At 29.4% G+C, this 21,509-nt stretch overlaps 1 protein-coding gene across 1 annotated transcript in view; it reads right to left on the minus strand.

Moving 5' to 3' along the window:
• The window catches only part of LOC129285434 (beta-ureidopropionase), a 34,887-nt gene extending 15,423 nt beyond the window's left edge, over window positions 1–19,464 (minus strand). Inside the window, 3 exon segments of the mRNA XM_054921146.1 lie at window positions 17,751–17,800; window positions 17,803–17,857; window positions 19,290–19,464. Of these exon segments, the coding sequence (XP_054777121.1) occupies window positions 17,751–17,800; window positions 17,803–17,857; window positions 19,290–19,409 (225 nt within the window). The 5' untranslated portion in view covers window positions 19,410–19,464.
• Between the last annotated feature and the right edge of the window lie 2,045 nt (window positions 19,465–21,509).

Here is a 21,509-nt window from a genome sequence, read left to right on the forward strand (position 1 = left end):
ATTCAAATTTTTTTTTTACTATTTTCTGAATCCTTGTAAAGGTAGTTAAAATTAAAGTATCCTATATTTTGAAATGGAATGGGTATATATATATATATATATATTAAAAGAATTAACTTAAAGATACAATATATAAATGTTCTCTGGCATATATGCTAACTATGAAGGTTAAAATTAACTTACAATGTTCATGCTATTAAAATGGATACTAACACATTTTAGTTTGTTTTTAATTTTTGAAGGAACCATTCCTACTGAGATTGGAAGTCTTCCACTGTTGTGGATGATAGATCTTTCAACCAATCAGTTTTCTGGTTCTATACCATCTTCAATATTTAATAATTCAATGCTTGAAAGCATTAATCTTCTAGAAAATAATTTCACTGGCAGTCTCCCAGAAAATTTGTGCCTTGGGCTTCCAAAACTTGAAGTACTTTGGCTAGCTCAAAATGAATTGTCTGGCAAAATGCCCTCTATTTGGCATCAATGCAAAGATTTAGCAGATTTAGAATTAAGCACAAACACATTCAACAAAGGAATCATACCAAGCGATATTGGAAATTTGACAAACCTTCAATATTTATATCTTTCACACGCCAACTTGGAAGGTATGAGTTTTAATTATATCTATGATTTGTTTGTTGTGTCTTAAATTATATATTCATTGCTCATTTTCTTCATGTTTTGATCTGTCATGATTTCTAGTAGTAATAATTTAATAATTCTATTTGTATACAAACAAAGGAAAAATTAGTCATTTAATTCTTGTAGTATTAACCTAGTTACAGCCGAGTTCCTAAAATTTAACTCCTCTAGATTTAGGTGTCAATTAACTCTCAGCTAGATTGTTTACTCCGAAATTAAAGTGAATATGAAATATAATAAAGAGCCATAAGGATGAGGCAAATATGATAATTAATCACCTGAAAAGAGTGAAGCTTCCCAAAAAAAAAAAATCGTAAATCCTTTCATAGTTTTCTTACTGAGCTAATAGTTCTAACAGGTGCCAGCTAAATGAAAATAAATTGCGAGAATAACAATTAGGTCCCAAAATACTGAATTACTAACAGTTAAGTCTTTGACAATTTTTTTTTTTAAAAATAAGTTGAAAATATCAATCCAAATAATTACAAATCCAGGAGTTTCAATTATAAATAAGTATTCAAATATCAGATATAATTTTTAGATTGTAACAGAAATTTTAGTTTGTAACTATTTGAATTGATATTTATAATTTATTTTATAGAAAATTTTATCAAGGATCTAACTGTCAACTGTCATTCTCCCAAATAAATTTAATATTCGACTGAATAAAATCCTTAAAGAAGTTATGTATTAAAAAAAAAATCTCATTGCCAAAAATATATATAAATTATCTCAAAAAGACTGGACTACAATTAAAGCCAGTTGATGAGAAGGTAAAAAAAAAAAAAAAAACATGACAAAGATGGTAGACAAAGCTACCTACATAGGATCCATATCAGATACTCCTCTAATCCCATATATATATATATATATATATATAAGTCACCTAATAATACTTTATGGTTCTTTTTATTAGTCATTTTAAACAAAAAGATGGATCATCATATATTCCTTCTGTTAAAAAATGTAAAGCATTTTTAATCTTTTGAGGTGTAAATCATTGCCTTTTTTTTTCAAAAGTACTCCTATTGATAATGACTTTATATTTATTGTAGGATTTTTAATAGGGGTAAATATGAAAAGATAGGGTTAGTTGAAAAGTAGATAACTATTTTATTGGGGGTGAGATTCAGTTAAAAATGCCTTACATTTTTGAACGGAGGGAGTATAATTTCTTCCAATTTTATCTTTTTGTAATTTTTTATGAATAGAGTAAATGTTATATATGAGAGAGAAAATTGTGTTAAAGATGATGAATTTAAAAAAGGTAAACTGGAATTTTTTTTAAGAGAACATCGATAATTTAATTACAATTAAAAGTGAGTTATATATATATATGATCAACACGAGAATATCGATATTTAAAGATAGATCAATGTCAGAGCCTTGTAACTATTATCTTATATTAGTGGTTGCTCACTTCTAATTTTAAGCAGGTGAAATCCCATCATCTCTTTTCAGCAATATGTCTTCTCTAACGGATTTATCTTTGGAGGGAAATAATTTAAATGGCACCATCCCAACGTCAATTGGCAATAAAACGTTGCTCAATTACTTGTTTTTACAGTTCAATTCCTTTACAGGTATGCTCACTCTACTTATCCATCAATCTTTTCCTTTAACTAAATTCCACTCACAAGAAAAGAAGGGGCTGATATTAAAAAGGCATAATTGACATAAAGTTTGCATAAATTTTAAGGCTTGCCGTAAACATATAACACCTATTACTAAGAAAAAAGAATTAAAAGGGGTAGCAAAACTTGTCTTATATTATTCCCAAAATTTGAACCCAATATTCCTATCAGACCATGTTTGGTTGTCTAAAATATAAGACATTGAGTAGTTTTTATAATATTTTTCAATTATACCCATAATTTATTTATTATTCCTTTTGAAAAAAATTAACTGTAATTTCAATTGTCATTATTAAGGCACTTATATTTATTAAAAGTATAATTAAAAAGATATATAATGTTTCAAAGGATTAAGGTTTCAACTAACTTTTTTTGGATCTATAAAGTTGTTACTAATGTTCTTATTGTGAATGGAATGGCCGGAGTATATTATAATTCCTTATATAAAAATATAAATTTTAGCACACTCATCATCTTCTAATTGAATCCCATTTTCATAATCAATTAAATGTGGTAGTAGCTTGTAGTTTGTCAAATCAGTTGGACCAAAATGTTATGGATCAACCAAGTCATATTAGCATATGTAACAAGGAAATAATAGGGAACACATTCATATGTGCATTTTTTTTTTCTTTTTATAGGTGAAATTCCTCGGTCTCTTTTCAACACGCCTTCTATGAGAGAGTTTAGCCTTGGCATCAACCAATTATCTGGCAATTTGCCCGAAGATATATGCCATCAAGTCCCTTTACTTGAAATTTTCTCTGTTGTTTCCAATAAGTTGGAGGGAAGCATTCCAAAATCAATGCCTAATTGCACTTCTTTGAAAGGATTATATATGGGTGGCAACTTCTTCACAGGTATACCCTTGTCCAACACTCACACACACACCTGATAATTCTAAATCTACTTCTAATTTAATGAATTGAATAAGTTAGGACTTAGAAATCTATCAAATCCAAATCCAAATCTATTGCTTATTATAATTCAAATCTAGAACAAGTGTTTAATTTTATTAATATATTGCTCAATCTCTTATTACAATTAATAAAACTCAATTTTTAAGTTTCAACCATAATATGGCTATATAAGGTTAGCAAGTATATATCTATCTTACTAATAAACACATCCATTCTTCATGCAAACTTCAAGTTCTTGCACTATTTTATCTAAGTTTTATACTCAAGCTAGACCTCTCTCGTATTACACAAATGAGTAAACATATAAATGATGGCCAATCACTTAGAAGTTAGAAACACTAAGAGAAGAGCAAAATAAACACTTATATATCATTAATCACAAAAAAGATAGGAGAAATTAGGGTTAATTTTTATAGGGGTTCAAAATAATCCTAAAACAAAGTGTCTAGCTACTTATAATCATCCAAAAGCTACAAAGATGCAAAATATTCAAATGTATATTAGATTGAAAGAGGGGAAAGGGAGAAGAAAAACAAAACCAAGGAAATGAGCTTCAAATGCCCGCAAAACTTCAATCCTTTGCAAACTTCCCACTCTTCTAAATCCCAAACTCTAGCACACAACCTTAAACCAAAATAGTATGAAATTAGCTCAAAAATTATTAAAATATAAAGCTATGATGTGAATTTTAAAATGTATATACAATTGTGCCCAAATATAATAAAATGCAAGGAAAATGTTATGAAGTGACAAGAAATTCTAGAGATTAGCACTTGCTGATTAAGGTAAGTTTGTCATTTTCAATCTTCAGTTATTTCGAATTTCAATTAATCTCTCTTATTCCTTTGAAATATTTTACCCTATTCAAATAAAAGATTTTAAATACATCAATTTTAAATGTGATATTTAAAATCTAAAATTCAAATCCAAATGCAAATCTATCAATCCAAATGCTGCATATACCTGAAAGTTTTTAGACAAGTACGTGCAGTTTTTTACCCAAAGAAAAAAACACATGTATGTGTAGTTTATGTAATATCAAGTGATGCATTCATATATACTATAACACAAATTATTACTCGTGAGTTGTTCTTTTTGCTTGCTAGTCCATCCATCTGTAGAAGTATTATATTTCAGTTTTTCTTTTCATGCAGGTTCTATACCTAATGACATAAGCAATCTTGATAAACTTGAACAATTAGAATTGTCAATGAATCATTTAAGTGGACATATTCCCTCCAATATATTCAACATCTCAGTAGCAGTGCGAGTGCACCTTGGAACGAATATGTTCTCTGGCCTTCTCCCATCATATTTAGGAAGTGGTCTTCCCAACCTGAAATTTTTTAATATGGAGGGGAACGAACTTACTGGACAAATTCCAAAAAGCATTGCGAATGCTTCTAAGCTCAATAAATTATATTTAAATGATAATAAATTTAGTGGTGATATTCCCCGTGCACTTGGGAATTTAACCAATTTGGTGGCATTATATTTGGGTGGAAATGATTTGAATGGGTTGATTCCTACTACAATTAGAAAATTACAAAGCCTACAACTTTTAGACCTCAGTGACAACAAATTGCAAGGGTCTATCATTGAAGAACTTTGCCAAGTCAAAAGTTTGAGTGTGTTGAATCTGGCCAACAACAGGTTTTCAGGAACAATTCCAAGGTGCCTTGAGAATCTTATTTCTTTGCAGAAGTTGAACTTCAGCTTTAACAAATTGACTTCTCAAATTCCCTCCTTTCTTTGGAATCTCAAAGATATCTTGGTCGTAGACTTATCCTCCAATGCATTAAGTGGGAGAATTCCACCTGAGGTGTCCAACTTGAGATCAATTACACTGTTGAACTTGTCAAGAAATCAAATTTCAGGAAACATTGCTGTAACCATGGGAAGCTTACAAAGCTTGCAAAACCTATCATTGGCTCATAATAAATTACAAGGTTCTATACCTAAATCACTTGGTGGCATGATAAGCCTTGAGTTCTTAGATCTTTCTCAAAATTATTTGTCTGGTGTGATTCCAAAGTCATTAGAATCGCTTGCCTATCTGAAATACATTAATCTCTCCTTCAATTTCTTGCATGGAGAAATTCCAAACGGTAGGCCATTTCAAAATTTTACAGTGGAATCTTATATTATGAATAAAGATCTTTGTGGGAAGCCTGAGCTGCAAGTCCATCCATGTATAATAGAAAAAAAGCACAAGTCAGCTAAAATGATGTTTTTGATTAAACATGTATTGCCTATCATGGTGGCAATCGTTTTGGTTAGTTCTTGCATAGTTTTTCTCAAGTGTAAGAAGGATCGTATGAGTGAAAGGACCAACAGGGATTTCCTAAATTTGGACCCACCTAGGATATCCTATTATGAACTTTTGCAAGGAACAAATAGTTTCAATGAGAGTAATTTTCTTGGCAAGGGAAGTTTTGGATCTGTATACAAAGCAATTCTTTCAAGTGGAAAAACAGTTGCTGTGAAAGTTTTTAACTTAGATTTGGAAGAAGCATTAAGGAGCTTTGACGTTGAATGTGCTACCTTGTGCAATTTACGTCATCGGAATCTTGTTAAAATCATTAGTAGTTGTTCAAATCTTGATTTTAAATCTCTAATAATGGAATTTATGCCAAATGGAAGTCTTGACAGATGGTTGTATTCCCATAACTATTGTTTAGATATCTTGCAAAGATTGAATATAATGATCGACATAGCATCTGCGCTAGAGTATCTTCATTATGGTTCTTCTTTATCGGTGGTTCATTGTGATGTAAAGCCAAGCAATGTTTTGCTAGATGAAGATATGGTGGCCCATCTTAGTGATTTTGGAATGGTCAAATTGTTAGGCCTTGGGCAGTCAAAGATTTATACGAAAACTTTGGCTACATTTGGTTATATGGCACCAGGTGATTATTTAGTAATCATATTTTATTATATTTTATTTAATTACTTTTCTTATGTTCTTTTTATACATTTGAACATCCTTTACTAAGGAATATATATTACGCTTACATTCTGCTATTTCTATTAATGAACACTTAGCAATCAAATTGGCATGCAGAGTATGGATCGAAAGGAGCGGTTTCTGTTAAAGGAGATGTATATAGTTTTGGTATTTTGCTCATGGAAACACTTACAAGGAAGAAGCCAACAGATGAGATGTTTGGTCAAGGTCTAAGTTTAAAAGATTGGGTTAGCGAATCAATACCACAATCAATCATCGATATTTAGATGGCAATTTGCTGCTTACAGACAATAGACATATTGGTAACATATTACCACATATTTCAACAATTTTTGATTTGGCTTTACATTGTTGCCTTGATTTACCTGAGGCACGACTCGATATGAAAGATATTGTGGTGTCATTGAAAAAAGTAAGGTTATATTTAGGCGAAATCTTAGACACACGAGCCACTAGGTAAATAATTGTTAAAATCAAATTTTAGTTACTACATTTCTTTAACCCTTTGCCTTGTTTTATTTGTGGAACATCTTGTAAGATGGAGTGATGTTGATATTTGTTATATCAATAAATAAATGAATATATATATATATATATATACATAAGTGAAATCTCATATTTTCAGACCTTGATGGCTTAATTATTTGGGGGACATCTTCACGTTATTTTTGTTTTCTACTTTTTTCTTCGTAGTTTGCAGCTCGTTTGTTTAAACTTTCTTCATGAAAAATTTCTTCTTCCTTGAAACAAATTATATTATGAGAAATTTGATGATGTTTGTTTAAATTTTTGAAAATAATCAAAGAATCTAGAAAAAGGATTTTTAATTAGTTTGAGAAGCTACTTTTGAGCAGCTTTTGAAAATAATATGATGCTTTTAACATCTAGAATTTCATACCATTTCATTACATTTTTCTTGAGTATTTAATTGTACATATTTTGAATACTCAAGTTAGGAAAATGTACATGTTTTTTTTTTAAATTCAAACCATGGCTCTATTTTGATATTTTCAAGCTAATTTATTAATATTTTAGTTTAATGTTGTGTTGGGCGTTTTTAGACATTAAGGGATGCCTTGGAATGTATTAAGATAAAGAAATCAGGTGTAAAGGTGAACAATCATGCCAAATGAGAGAAATGTACATAACAGAGCAAAGTTGTGACCAAAGTTGCAAAGTTATTCTCAACTTTTGATGCTAACAAAAAAACAAAATGTTTTGATTAGCTGAAAAAGTTAGTATTTGATGTATATATATACTGCTATTTTGACTTGGGAGGTATTGTTCTGACTTAATTTGAACCACCATGGGGAGCTTTGTGAGCTAAGGTTTTGGAGTTAGAAGAGCTTAGAGCAAATTTAAGATTTGAAGGCATTTGGACCTCCATTCTCTTGCTTTTTTTTGTTACTTCTCCTCTCCTCTTGAAATCTGATATGTGTTCAAGTATTTTGTATATTTGTGGCTTGTGGATGATTATGAGTATCTAAACACTTTACTAGATGGATTAATGTTAGTTTTTCTCCTCTCTCTTTGTGATTAATGATGTATAACTATTCATTTACTCTTCTCTTAGTGATTTTAAGTGTTTGGCCACGATTTAGTTAATTTGTTCACTAGGGTGATACTTAAGAGGGCTAATTTGAGTGTAGAACTTGAAGCTTGCATGATAAAGGGATGTTTTTGTAAGTAATATATAGATATACTTGCTAGCTTTGCATAGCCACATTAGGGTTAGAGCTTAAAATTTAATTTTATTAATTGTAACAAGAGATTGAGAAATTAATTAAATTAAGGGAAAATAATGAATAAGTCCTGTCTAGTAGACTTATTTACAAATAAGTTCTGCAAAATTAAGAAACTACAACCAAGTCTTTTGGGTTTAAGGTACAAGAACAATACTATCCCTATTAATTTATTAAACTGAATGTGTAATCTAATGATAGAATGTTGCTTAAATTGTATATTTAATAGAAAGTTCTGTGGTCAATGTTTTGCTATGCTTGATTTGTAATATTAAGGCTTGTTTTCTAACAAGTTTTGAAATTTTCTTTTGCATCAAGAATAGAAAATGATTTAAATGCCTCTATTAGGAAAATTTGTGACAAATTGATGTATTTTCTTTCTCAATTGAGAGACTCTAGAACTTGGCTTGGAATCTCTAGAAAATTTTAATTACTTCACATAATTTTAAAAAATGATTTGGTATTCTTTTAAATGCAAATGAGCCTTTCAAGTCTACCTATTGTATTATTTTCACTTGAACCCCCTTTTGAGGATTTGCTTGAAAATTCATGTGAATTTTCTTTGTAAACCTAAATTAGACTTTAACCTTTACAACTTGAAAAACCATGAATGACCTTACTCTTGATATAAGTGGTGAAGTATTGTTAGTAATGAGGGATGGTATGGCTATTAAGGAATGTTTTGTTCGTGTAAATTTGGATGGGGGCAATGCAAATGATGCATGGAATGCCATAGATTGTACTATAAAAAATTATGATCTTAAATATATGTGTGTGTGTGTAAATGACGAATGAAAAAAAAAGAGAGAAAGAAGGAGTTTCAATTGCAATAATTCAGAGAACAAGCAATGGTATCAAAGATAATTTTGGAGAATAATAGTGTGGATGGAATGATTTCCCCTTCATTGTCATTTAATTATCTCAAGATCTTTGAATCTCATTTATCATATTCTTTTAATTAGCCCAAAACCTTTGGCCACGTTACAAACCTACAAAATTCTATTGATTTTGGACTACATGAAGTGATCTTTTAGAGGAGAGAGAGGAAAGTTTAGGCAAATGAAATCTTAATATTGAGGCTATTTTATACATGTTGAAGTGCTGTGTGCATTTTGACTTGATAGCTGTAAGGAAATTATTTTTTGGTCACACACACACACACATTTCAAAATTGTTAGAAGATTGATCTTAATTTGTGAATCAAGCAAAATTATCCTAATTAACTATTGAAGTTAACCTCTTGTAAAATAAGATGATAGACTTCGACTCAATATATCCAATGATATTGCAAATTGAAACTAAATGCTAAATTAATATTAAATTATTAAGTTAATTTGTTCTTGTTTTATATCATGGATATTGATGATGAAAGAATGTATTTTTAAATCCCTTTTTTTTATAAAGCTGTTTAAAGTCTTAGGAAGTTAGGATATGTAGAAGAAAATATATTGGTCTTTTTAATTAAGCAACGAAAATATCTTGTCTTCATACCATTTTTTCCACGCACAAATTAAATTGACCATAAAATCAAATGGTGTAATTAATGCTGAATTATGGTCATCCACTGAATTTTCCAAATGACGTGGAATCTTGAACATGCTTTCTATACGAAACAACAATGTATCCACACGAGCTTTTCACTAATGTTCTTTAAGGGGTATATTTATTGCTTACCTTGACTTGGACAACAGATGAAACAGTTCAGCGAAAATGAAGTTGCGGTCTTCCATTTTTATGGTTCAGACCTATAAGCATGTGCATGCCTTTTTAATGAAATCATCTTACTAGCTAGTATGTCAAGAGACACAAAAGGATCGTTTGTTTAAAATTAAAAAGAAGTAAATTTAAATAGTTTAGAGTTTTTATAAAAAAAATTATTTTGCATATATTTTATAAAAAGTAGACATTATTTTACATTTGATTATAATAAAAAAATCATTATCAGTTAATTATTTTTAAATTTTATGATATTTTTCTTAATTTACGTTTTATCAAAATGATTTATTATCTGATGATTTTAAAATTTTATAATATCTCATGTATTTTGCCTATTTAAAAAACTTTTTTTTCATTTATCGTATTAGCTAGATTGTTTTTAGAAGCTACTCAAAGTAACTTCTTTAGTCTTGTTTGTTTTAACTTATTTTATGAAAAATCGCTTATTTTTTTGGAAAAAGATTATTCTGTTTTGATTATCTTTAGAAGTTATTTTGAGTAGTTTTTGAAAATAATCTAATATAGTAGATGAGAGATAATGTTTTAAAGATATGGGATATACAAATTATTATACAATTTTAAAATAATATAATAAATTATTTTTATAAAATAAAAATAAAAAAGGGTATCATAAAATTTAAAAACAATATCTAACAATCACATTTTATTATTTTAACTTTTTTTTGGCCGATTTTATTATTGTAACTAAACATAAAATAATGTCTACTTTTTATAAAATCTCTATAAAATTAATCCCTTTTTACCAAATCTCTAAACTATCTAAAAATTACTTATTTTTTAATTTTAAACAAATGTGCCCTTAAATTAATCAGAAATTAACTTTTTTAATACTGATTATTTTTAAAGTTTAAACAAAGTAATAAAAACTCACAAAGAAACTTTTTAAAAAAAAAGTGATTTTTTTATAAAATAAGTTGAAACAAATGGGCCCGGGAAAACCAACATTCAAACCATGTAAAAAATAAAAAATTGAAATTGAACATTAATCTTCACAGTATCTCGGATTTTAACGTGCAATTTAAATTTTAAATTATTATTTTCTTATTTTTTCTTAAATGAACCCATGAAGCTCTTCATAAGCTTATTACCAGACTTTGATCACTAATAATTCATAAGGGCTCATTTAGAAGTTGTTTCATTTCTTGTCATATGAACTGTGACTTTTAACGTCTATTTCACAAGTCAAGCACGTCGTGGACCTACCAGTTTTATGGTCATTAAAAGTCAATATTATATTTTCTTTTCTTTGGTTTTTTCGGTGGGTCATGTCATACCGTATATGTATATATTTTTTCTACCTGCATTGAGATATTTTTCTTGCATTAAAGATTATATTATCTTTGTGAGAGCATAGATTATATTATCTAATTAATATGAGGCAAATTAACTTATAGATGAACTTATGTGGTAATTATAAGGTGAGCCATGGTAATGGTCATCGCTCATCGGGATAAATATTCTTAATAATATAACAAAAAAAAATGATATTACATCTCTAGATTTTATCAATAAATTTATTATAAAAATGTCAATATATATTGTCACTTTATATTTTATATTGATTTTATATCTAATGATAGTTTATGAAAATAAATTATACTCCATCCGTTAAAAAATGTAAAACATTTTTAATCAAATCTCACCATCAAATAAAATAATTACTTCTCTTTAAACTGATCCTATTTTTCTATATTTATTCCTATTTAATAAGGTGTTTCATTATAAAAAAATATAAAGTAATCTATTCCATAGGGATTACCTTTGAAAAAAAGGTAATGATTAAACTTTAAAAGACTTAAAATACTTTATATTTTTGAATATCCAACTCTTTAAAAAATTCTTTGCATTTTTGAACAGAAGGAATATTTGTTAAGTTGTTCAATATGATTAGACTTGAGCTGATGTAAGAAATCATATATCAAGCAAAGTTGGATATAGCAAGTAATATATAATAAAGGAGAATGACTCATAAACTTGAGTTGGAGTTTTGAAAAAAGAAATGGTGTCCTTCCACTAGTTTTTGCATTCCCTTCCCTTCTTTGAGAAAAAATATGGTCTCTACCCATTCAAACAAGCTTTAGTGTTTGTGGCATATCTTTGATATAAGGAGCTTGCAAACTCATATTTGAGGGAAAGATTGTTAGGTTGAGAAGGTGTGAGTGGAATTTCATATGTTGAATAAAGTCATTCTTAATTAATAACTAATTTATAATATATAAAAAAGGATCCACCTAATACCAAAAAAAAAGATCCATAAATTTGAGTTTTAAGATTTTGAATTAAGACATGATATCATTCTGATACTCTGCTTATTTGTTATTTTCTTTCATTTGTTGTTTTTCATTTTTAACAATTTTAGGTATTTCAAATTGTATATTGCTCAACGTACTAAATTTTGAATATGAGAAAAATATAACTTTAGATCATTGTACTTTGCTTGATTTTGCTATAAATTCCTACACTTTTTTTTTTATATGTTTTAAGTTTTTACATTTTTATTTTTTGGTGTTTTAGGTCTCTCCATGAATAATGTTATAAGGACCTAAAACATCAAAAATAAAAATATAACGATCTAAAATATTAAAAAAAATATAAAGATCTATAATAAAATTAGAGCAAAAGCACATTAACTCAAAGTATGTTTTGCCTTGAATATTTATACTGTCGTTTTTATTGGGTTACGCGATATGGCTGACCAGACTTAGACTTAACCATAGGCGTATGAAGTAGTGCAGTGATCACACTGTGGCCCTTGAAACGAGGGAAAGAAATGATCAAACAACACATAATTTTCAAACAGAAATTTATCTTATAACGACACATAATAAATTTTGAAAAACTAATTCCAAATTTATTATTAGTTAAAAAACAGAAATTTTCTTTTGGAATTTCTTTATCTCCATATAAAAAAGATAGATATTTAAACAATCATAATAAAATAAAGTTATATAGACTTACAGAGACAAGAGGCATTGGTGTTTTAAATTTAGAATAAAAACAAACTCCTTAACAAACGCCTAAGCACTCCTGGAACATGAAGAACCTAACCGGTCATGCCCAAAACGCTAATAAATTCTTAACTTTGGCAATGTGAAAGGTGTCTGCACGTCTTTCACTCGATTTCAATCTAGGGGGTGTAAATGAGATGTGGGTATTCCTAGCTAGATTCTCAATACTTGCAATTTTAATTACTTTGATATGCTAAGCATGAAAAAACCCACATCCTTTGTCTTCATCTTCTTACTTCATTGTTTCATGGTCTCCATAGTTTGGTGTGAGACAAATATCACCACCGACAAATCTTCACTTCTTGCTCTCAAATCTTATATCTTCTTGGATCGACATGGTTTTTTAGCTAATTGGTCTACCTCTTCTTCTCCATGTAATTGGGTTGGGGTCACTTGTAATACTCGTCATGGAAGGGTCCATTCATTGAATCTTAATGGCATGGATCTTAGGGGCATCATATCTCCACAGTTAGGAAATCTATCTATTTCTTGTTGAACTTGACCTTGAAAACAATAGACTTCACGGTCACAAACCAAAAGAGTTCGGTCAATTGTGAAGGCTAAAAATGCTCGACTTAAGCTACAATGAATTTGATGAAGAAGTTCCAACATGGATAGATTTGTCAATACTACAATGTTTGAGTCTTTGCAATAATAGTCTTTATGGATTGATTCCATTATCCATATGCAACTTGTCAAAATTGGAGGCTTTGGATTTGAGAGCTAATAACTCATCGAGGGGAACATTCCAATTGATATTGGAAGACTCAAGTACTTGAAGTTTTTAGGATTTGGGAAGAACAAGCTCTCTGGAATCATACCTCAGACAATTTCTAATTTATCTTCACTTGAGTCCTTGAGTTTATCTTATAATACTTTGTCAACTATGTCTCGATGATTTCCAAGATCTTTATTTGTCTTTTCCTTGCCAGTTCCATTTGATTATCAAGATATAAGGCTCTAAGAAGGGAAAAAAATTATTTTCTTTCCATTTTAGGCAACTCGTTTTTTTCTTGGGAAAAAAAAGAAAAAGTTATCTAAATTTCTCAATAAATCTCATCCAAAACTATAATAGCTAACATATTTTTTCCTTTATCACATATGTATTGAAAACAGAACTACCACCTCGTCTTCAAAACATTAGCCAACCAATAAGAAAGTCACACCATTTGAGAAACATGTTGAATTTTTTTTTTTCCAATAATAACTCTCATAGGACATAAAATACATAAGTTTTTCTCAAGTACACATTAACAATATATGATGCTTTAAAGTTAACTAATAAACATGCTATCATGTTTGATACTGACCAATTGTGTTTATTTGTTTAATTTTAATATTCTAAGAAGCCATTCTAAGTAATATTGGGAACCTTCTACTAGACTGTCTAGATAGAGAAGCCTTAGTGCTGGTTAAAGATAACATTTTACACCGGTAATTTAGATTAACCAACATGACTTTCCATGTCAGTTATATTACCGATGTGAAAGTATTTTCCATGTCGGTTATATTATTAACTAACATGGGAGGTTAACTTTCCACTTTACTTCTTTTTACTTTCCCCAATAACGAGGTTAAAAATTTAAAATAAACTGATGTAAAAAATATTTTCTATAGTAATGACACTAGTTGACAACATAAGTTGTGTTAAAAGTTATAAAACTTTTTTTTACAATAAAACAGATCGTGAAAGGTTATATTTCATCCTTAGCCATGGATTTCAGATTGGGTAAGAAACAAAAAATTAAAGAACACTATACAGAGAACAAAACCTATACACAAATCAACTAGAAATTACAACAAATCACATGATGAAGTACATTATCGAAAGAATCACATACACAAAACATAAACCAATACGCAAATACATAGCTGATATACGGTTATAATAGTAGTCGGTGTGGAAGGTGGTGCGTAAAAAAGAATATTTAATTGTTTAAGTTTTTGCACTAGTTGTTATTTCAACTTGCTTAAAAATAGTCCAATGTTATTGAAATTTATTTACAAAGATGTCATTGCATACACATACTTCTTACATTGATTTTTTTAACCGATGTAAAACGTTGGTTTAAAAACATGTTTTTTGTGGTAGCATTCCCCAACTGCAGACAATATATCTATCAAACCAATTGGCTTTAATTTCTATATCTTCAATATTCAATAGGTCATGTTACAAAATATTAAACTTCATGCTGGTAGTCTGCCAAAAAAATATATATGTTTTCGGGCTCCTCAAACTCAAAAGTTTTTATTGTATAAAATTTATTTGTGAGGTGCCTTGCCCTCAATTATTGGAATCCATGCAAAGAATTAGTAGATTTAGAATTAAGTAAGTGAAAAGAATGGGGCGTTTATTTGTTAGTTGACCAATCAGTTTTGAATTGTTGGCTGGTCATCCTTGAAATAATTTATTTTTGCTCTAGACAAGTTTATTCGGCAAGCATGATATGATCCCTCTTTAATTGCAATATAAAACCCCTGTATTTATAATTGTTTGAATCGATATTTTTAATTCATTAACAAAAATTTTGGAATTTAATTATTGCCAAATTTTTATTTTGAAACCTAAATCATTTTCCCTTCTAAAATTTATTGAAGTTTGTTTTTCAAAATGAGCAAGTCTTATGACATAAAATACATGAGTTTTACCCATATATATTAACTCATGATGCTTAGACTTAATCATATGCATGCTATAAAGCTGATACTGACATATTGTTGTTTTTTTACATCTTAGGAGGCATTCCCAGTGAAATTGGCAACCTTCCACTATTACAGACAATGTATCTTTCAAACAATCAGCTTTCTGGTTCTACACCATCTTCAATATTCAATAGTTCAATGTTGCAAAATATTGAACTTAATGAAAATCATTTGTCTGGTAGACTCCCAAAAAATATATGTTTCGGGCTTCCAAAACTTGAAAGCTTTTGTGTATCTAAATGATTTGTCAGGTGAAATACCCTCAATTTGGCATCAATGCAAAGCATTGGTTGAAATTAAGTGAGAACAAATTCAAAAGAGGATTCGTACCAAGTGACATTGAAAATTTGACCAACCTCCAATTCTTACATCTTTACACAGCAACTTGGAAGGTATGATTTTAAATTATTTCAATGATCTGTTAATCAAGAGAGTGAATCCTTTAAAGTTGAGAAATGTGAATTTCATGAAGTTTGTCATTTACGAAAGAGGAAAAAATTTATGTTTTATAAAAATAATGATAAAACAAGAGAAAATACTAAAAAATCTTACATAAATTCAGAATCTCAACTTTAGAAGATATAAATTTGTTAATCAATGTTCAGTTATATCTTATATATAACTGAAAATTTTTTCATATTGATATGATTGATTACTTGATATGTTGACTGAACAAAAGATGTTACACTAAGCATTTTTTGCAAATTACAGGATAGAGAAAAATATTCAGTCCTAAATATTTTGCAAACATGCAAGGACATATGTCAAGTCTTGAATTGATTTTCTTTTGTTTTTCTTTACAGGTGAAATTCCTCTATTTCTTTATAACATGTCTTCTTTGAGAAGATTTGCCATTGGCTTCAATAATTTATATGGCAATTTGCCAAAAGAGATGCGCCGCCAACTTCGTTTAATAGAAGGCATCGAGGTGAATGGGAATCAATTAAAAGCAGACATTCCAAAATCAATAAGTAATTGCACACATTTAAATGAACTACTCTTGAACCTCAATTCATTCACAGGTAAACACTTTTCCTGCATCCATGTACATATACAATTGCATGCATGCATGTGTGTGTTATGTATGTATGATTTTTTTGGGGTCTTATTTCACATAGTTGATATTTTCATTCAAACATACAAATGTTGGAAAGAATAATCGTAACATGTGACTAGGAGACGGTAATTTATTTTATGGATAAATGAATCTTGTTTTCTTCCTCCCAATATTTCTTTTGTATGAACAATGGAAAATATTTGACTGTGCAATCCAAATTTGTCGTCCACATTTTGTTTTTTTTCATTCAAGCTTGCAAATATCGAAAGATTATAACAGTGAGCACCCATAAAATTTAATTTTCCAACATCACCTACACCTATTTCTTAACCTAGTTTAAATAAATCACATAAATCTGGACATGGCAGAATATGGGTGGCGACAAATCAACAGTCATGGTCGGTTCTTGGCAGAGCACAGAAGAAAATTTTACAGTTCTATGTAACCCATGGTAATGGAGGGCACAAGCCTATCAAATGCTAGGGTGTGAGGTCTGGGTGTGATTTCTTGTTTTCCCCATGTGTCTTCTTAAGCTGAGCGACTGTGTAGTCATGACTTCTATGAATTTTGACCTTCATTCTTGCAACGTGCCGGCAAACTAAGACATTGGTTAATATATAATATATATCACAGCCTTTTCCTTCATTTTTGTCTTAATTCCCAGAAGTTTTTGCATTAGAGCTACTTTGAAGTTGAGCACAGTAGCATCAAGGATGAAGGGTAGAGTTGCAAAATCTGGAGACGAGGGTTGAATTGATTAGCACTGATGATGCTATGATTCAGGGGTGTGTTGGGGAACTAAGCACTGAAAGGGAAGGTGATAGGTTGAAGAATGGGGAAAACACCAAAACAAGCAAAGCAATGGATATATGTCAGGAGATATTGCTTATTTTGTTCATTCCAATTTCACTTAACCATGGATACCCAAGCTTTTCAGGGTTTGGATTTTGCAGAAGACTCATAAGGGTAGTCATTTCACTTCCTCCTAGACAACACTGAAATTTTATCTTATTCTAAAGCATAAGATGAAAATTTTGTCATATTATCAATTTAAAAAATTAAAAAAAAGAAAAGAAAACATGTTTTTCTACCAAATAAAAAATAAGCAGGAGCAAATGCCAGTCTAAATTCACAGAGATATAACTGACTGCTCGGAAAGAAACGAAAATGCTAATAAATCCCATGGCGGAGGTAATCTTAAGGTGTCCTGATGTTGTATTGATTTGTTTCACAAGTAAAAGATATGAGTCCCACCATAAAATATGCATAGCAATTTATACATATATAAAATTCAAGTATTTAAATAGGAGAATAGGGTTTTATTCATATTTCTTACTTGGAGGTCAAATCCATGTTCCAGAGAGAGAGCTGCAGCAGATTCAGGAGAGTGATGGAAGCAAGTGCTCTTCCACAATTAAGCCCCAGAAGCAAGCGGCTAACTTCCTGCAATAATACGCTAACTACACCATCAGAAAAGACAATACATCAATATATGATTAATAAAGTAAGTTAATAATCAAAGGAATGATAAAAATCATTCTGAAGTTTAACAGATTTCAGAATTAAACAAGCAACATTGTTTATATCGCTTAAAAGCACTCAAGGAATTTATAGGCAACAAATCTCAACAAATTTTATACATCCCTGATATTCTTTCAATGACTAGAAAATTTGGCAAGTAGACGCCAACGAGAAATGCTCCACTGACTATTGGTCCCATTTTGATATAAGAACTTGAAGACAGATCTATGACCAATCTACTAAGTAGAAAGAGCTTATTATAATAAGATGATTATACCGATAGTGGCTTGTGAAAGAGTTCAGCATGCAAAACTCGTGTAACAAGGAAGGAAATTTGATTGCTGTTTGGGATTGCTAATTAACCAACACAATAAGTCAATAAGCAATGGACGAAACTTGGTCTTTGCAGATGAACAGGCGTTTACTTACAATTCTAAGGATAAAAGTACAGCCCATCAGCTATGCCTAGGATCCTCTTTTCGCTCTTGTTCTGCGATAAAATCATAAAACTGAATCTTCTAGCAAAAATGCAGACCACTGACCACACATTTTGATGGTCATTGAAGCAACTCAATCAACCCCTATTCTTGACAAGGCTACAGACAGTAGTAAAACAGTAATGCCTCTTTAAAGTTTCCATCTTTGCTCTGGGCACAGTATCAATTATAGTCGCCAGAATTTGATGATAATTACTCACAGAATCCTCATGCTAAACTACCATTTGCAACCATTTTCTCCCTAGAAAAGCTAAGATATTTGCAGAACCAAACCCATAGTAACAGGCTAAAACTCATGTCACATTGTCACTAAAACTGAGTAAGCTGATCAGGATGCCGCCCAATCAAAACAAAGCACTGAACCTTTGAACAACTTTTTTCTCCCTTTTAGAATAAAAATCCAATTCTTAAAGTCTTCTCTGCTTTAGGAACATATCTGTATCACCATCTGAAACGCAACACTTCATAAAAATTCATTCGAAAAATTGATGCTCTGATTATTCACACAATCGCATAAGAAATGAACGGCAGAAATTATCAACAAGGCAAGGAACACTATTATGCATTTCAAAAGCAACTTAAATCTCAATATATTATGTGAAGGAAAATAGAAAAATCCCAATCCAAACTAATAGGTGACATGAACGTGCTCAACTAAAAACAGCATCAGCCAGCTGAAAGTGAAAAACGTTGACCTCAGAAATCGCCATAAAAAAGAAAAAACGAAGACGTGAACGCAAGGATCCTCATTTCAAATTCAGCAGAGTTTAGTGACAAAGAAAAAGAAAAAGAAAAAGAAAAGTGACTCTAAAAATGAAACCCAAAGGAAATAAAAGATGACTCCAAAATGAAAGTACCTGAAACAGCTGGGGCTTGAGATTTTCTCTAAGAAGACGATGGAGGGAATCAAATCCACAAATAGAACCATCGCTTGGGGCCTTGAATTCTTCCTTGACTTCCCCACTGGCCTTCTCCATGCTCAGCGCCTCAACCTGCGAAAATGGATACAAGGGAAGGAGAATATTTTGTGAATCTTCAAGCTGCTTGTCTAAAGAAACTAACAATTACATTTTTGGAATTAATGAAGACACGTGTACGGTTCTGATTTCGCCACACGATTTTATGTTAAAAAAAATTGTTTCAAAAAACTAACAGACATTGTATCAAAAAAAAAAAAAAAGAATCTCACAGACAACAACCATTGTAAAATGAATTATTATTAAAATAAAATATTAAATTATTTTTTCAACAGTGATTTGTCTTATCTACGAATAATTTTTTTCATAGGTCATTGAGTGCAATTTTGTCTCACCTTTTTTCCTTCATTTTTTGTAAGAAAAAATAATAACAAAATCGTCTAAAATATATAAATGATAATATGGTCCCTTAAAATGTCATAATTTTTTTAAAATTTTTAGAGATTTTTCTATCATTAATAAATTTATATAAATTATCAAATTTCTCTTATTAAAAATAAATAATTCATAACTTTCCTTTTTATATCAACTTTTTTTTATATTCACAATAATGCAATAGTAAATAAAAATTTAACATATGAAAGTTGTGATTTGCTGTTATATTATTGTGAATTTTAAAAAAAAGAGTTACGAATATAAGAAGAAAGTTGTAAATAATTTATTTTAATAAGAACAATTAAATAATTTATATAAACTTATTAATGATAGAAAAGTTTTTAAAAAATTTAAAAAAATTATGACATTTTAAGGGATTAAATTATTATTTATGTATTTTAAAAAATTTATTGCTGTTTTCCCCTTTTTGAATGGTAACAAATAAGGCACTTGTTCATTGGTTGAGTAGGGATTGGATTGTAGTTAAATCAGTTTTAATCAAATAATATTTTTTATTACTTACCCATGAATACAATTAAAAGAAAATATCAACATTGGTCCTGGTAAAATAAATTTATGATAATTTAAGCATGAGGTTTTAACTTTGAATCAATGAACGAAAAACCAGCACATAATGATTATGAGTAAAACATTTATTGGCTCAAAAATCAAATTAAATCTCTCAAAAATCAAACCAAACTAATTTTAAAAAAATTAAATAGGTTCAACCTTTGGTGAACTAATTAGTTTGAGTCGATTTTATTTTTTCTGTTGTAAACGCCTTTATTTATACATATATAAACTAATACATGGGATTAATAAGGAAATAAATTACAATTATAATTTTCAATTTAAACTAAAGATTAATTAACCTTCAAAGCACAGTTTTCATGATTAGTGGTTTTGACAAGAAAAAAGTTGACTTCTTAGTTTTGAGAGTGTTGGTTTTTTTGGTACAAGGTTTTTGAGAGTTTTTTTTTTTGGTAGGAAAAAGTTTTGAGAGTTCAATGAAGGAACATGGACCAGAATTAGCGGATTGTTTAATGGAACGCAGCCCAACAGCACTCTTAAGAATGACTTTTGTTTCGAATTGAGCCCAATCGATATCCAGGCTTGGGCCTGTGCAAGTCCTTCCTTGAAATACAAATTTTTTCATATTTAGCCAAAAAATCTTGTATTTTCAAAATATACATTTGAGTTCAATTTTTAACAACATAAAAGATGTTCCATTAAATATTTTGAAATAAATAAAATAGGGGCATATTGGTAAAAAATGTGATTTATTAATTAGAAAAACTAAATACAATTATTCTAAAATCATTCAAAAAATAACCTATTAATTTAAGAGATTACATTTATTCAAATTAAATTCTAAATTATTCTAAAAAATAAAATTATTACATCCAATTAATCCTGTATCCCATCATTGTTTTTTGAAAATGATAATTAAGGACCTCCTAAAGATATTAATTTAAATTAAGGATCATAACATTTTGAAATCTCAATTAAGTACTTTGGGATTAAAAAAAATATAGTTTATTTTAAATACCCTTGAGATTCACTAACATGAGGTGGGATTTATTAACATCACTTGAGAATTCACTAACTCAACTTAAAAAAATTACTAATGTATATTTTAAAAATATGAAATCTTACTTTGGAATAGATTGCTTAACAAAAAATACCATTTGAAAATTTACTAACTTAACTTGAAAAAATTTCTAA

The sequence above is a fragment of the Prosopis cineraria genome, unplaced genomic scaffold (assembly GCF_029017545.1).
Source record: "Prosopis cineraria cultivar Desert tree isolate PC_DT_omini unplaced genomic scaffold, ASM2901754v1 PC11, whole genome shotgun sequence".
Lineage (NCBI taxonomy): Eukaryota > Viridiplantae > Streptophyta > Magnoliopsida > Fabales > Fabaceae > Prosopis > Prosopis cineraria.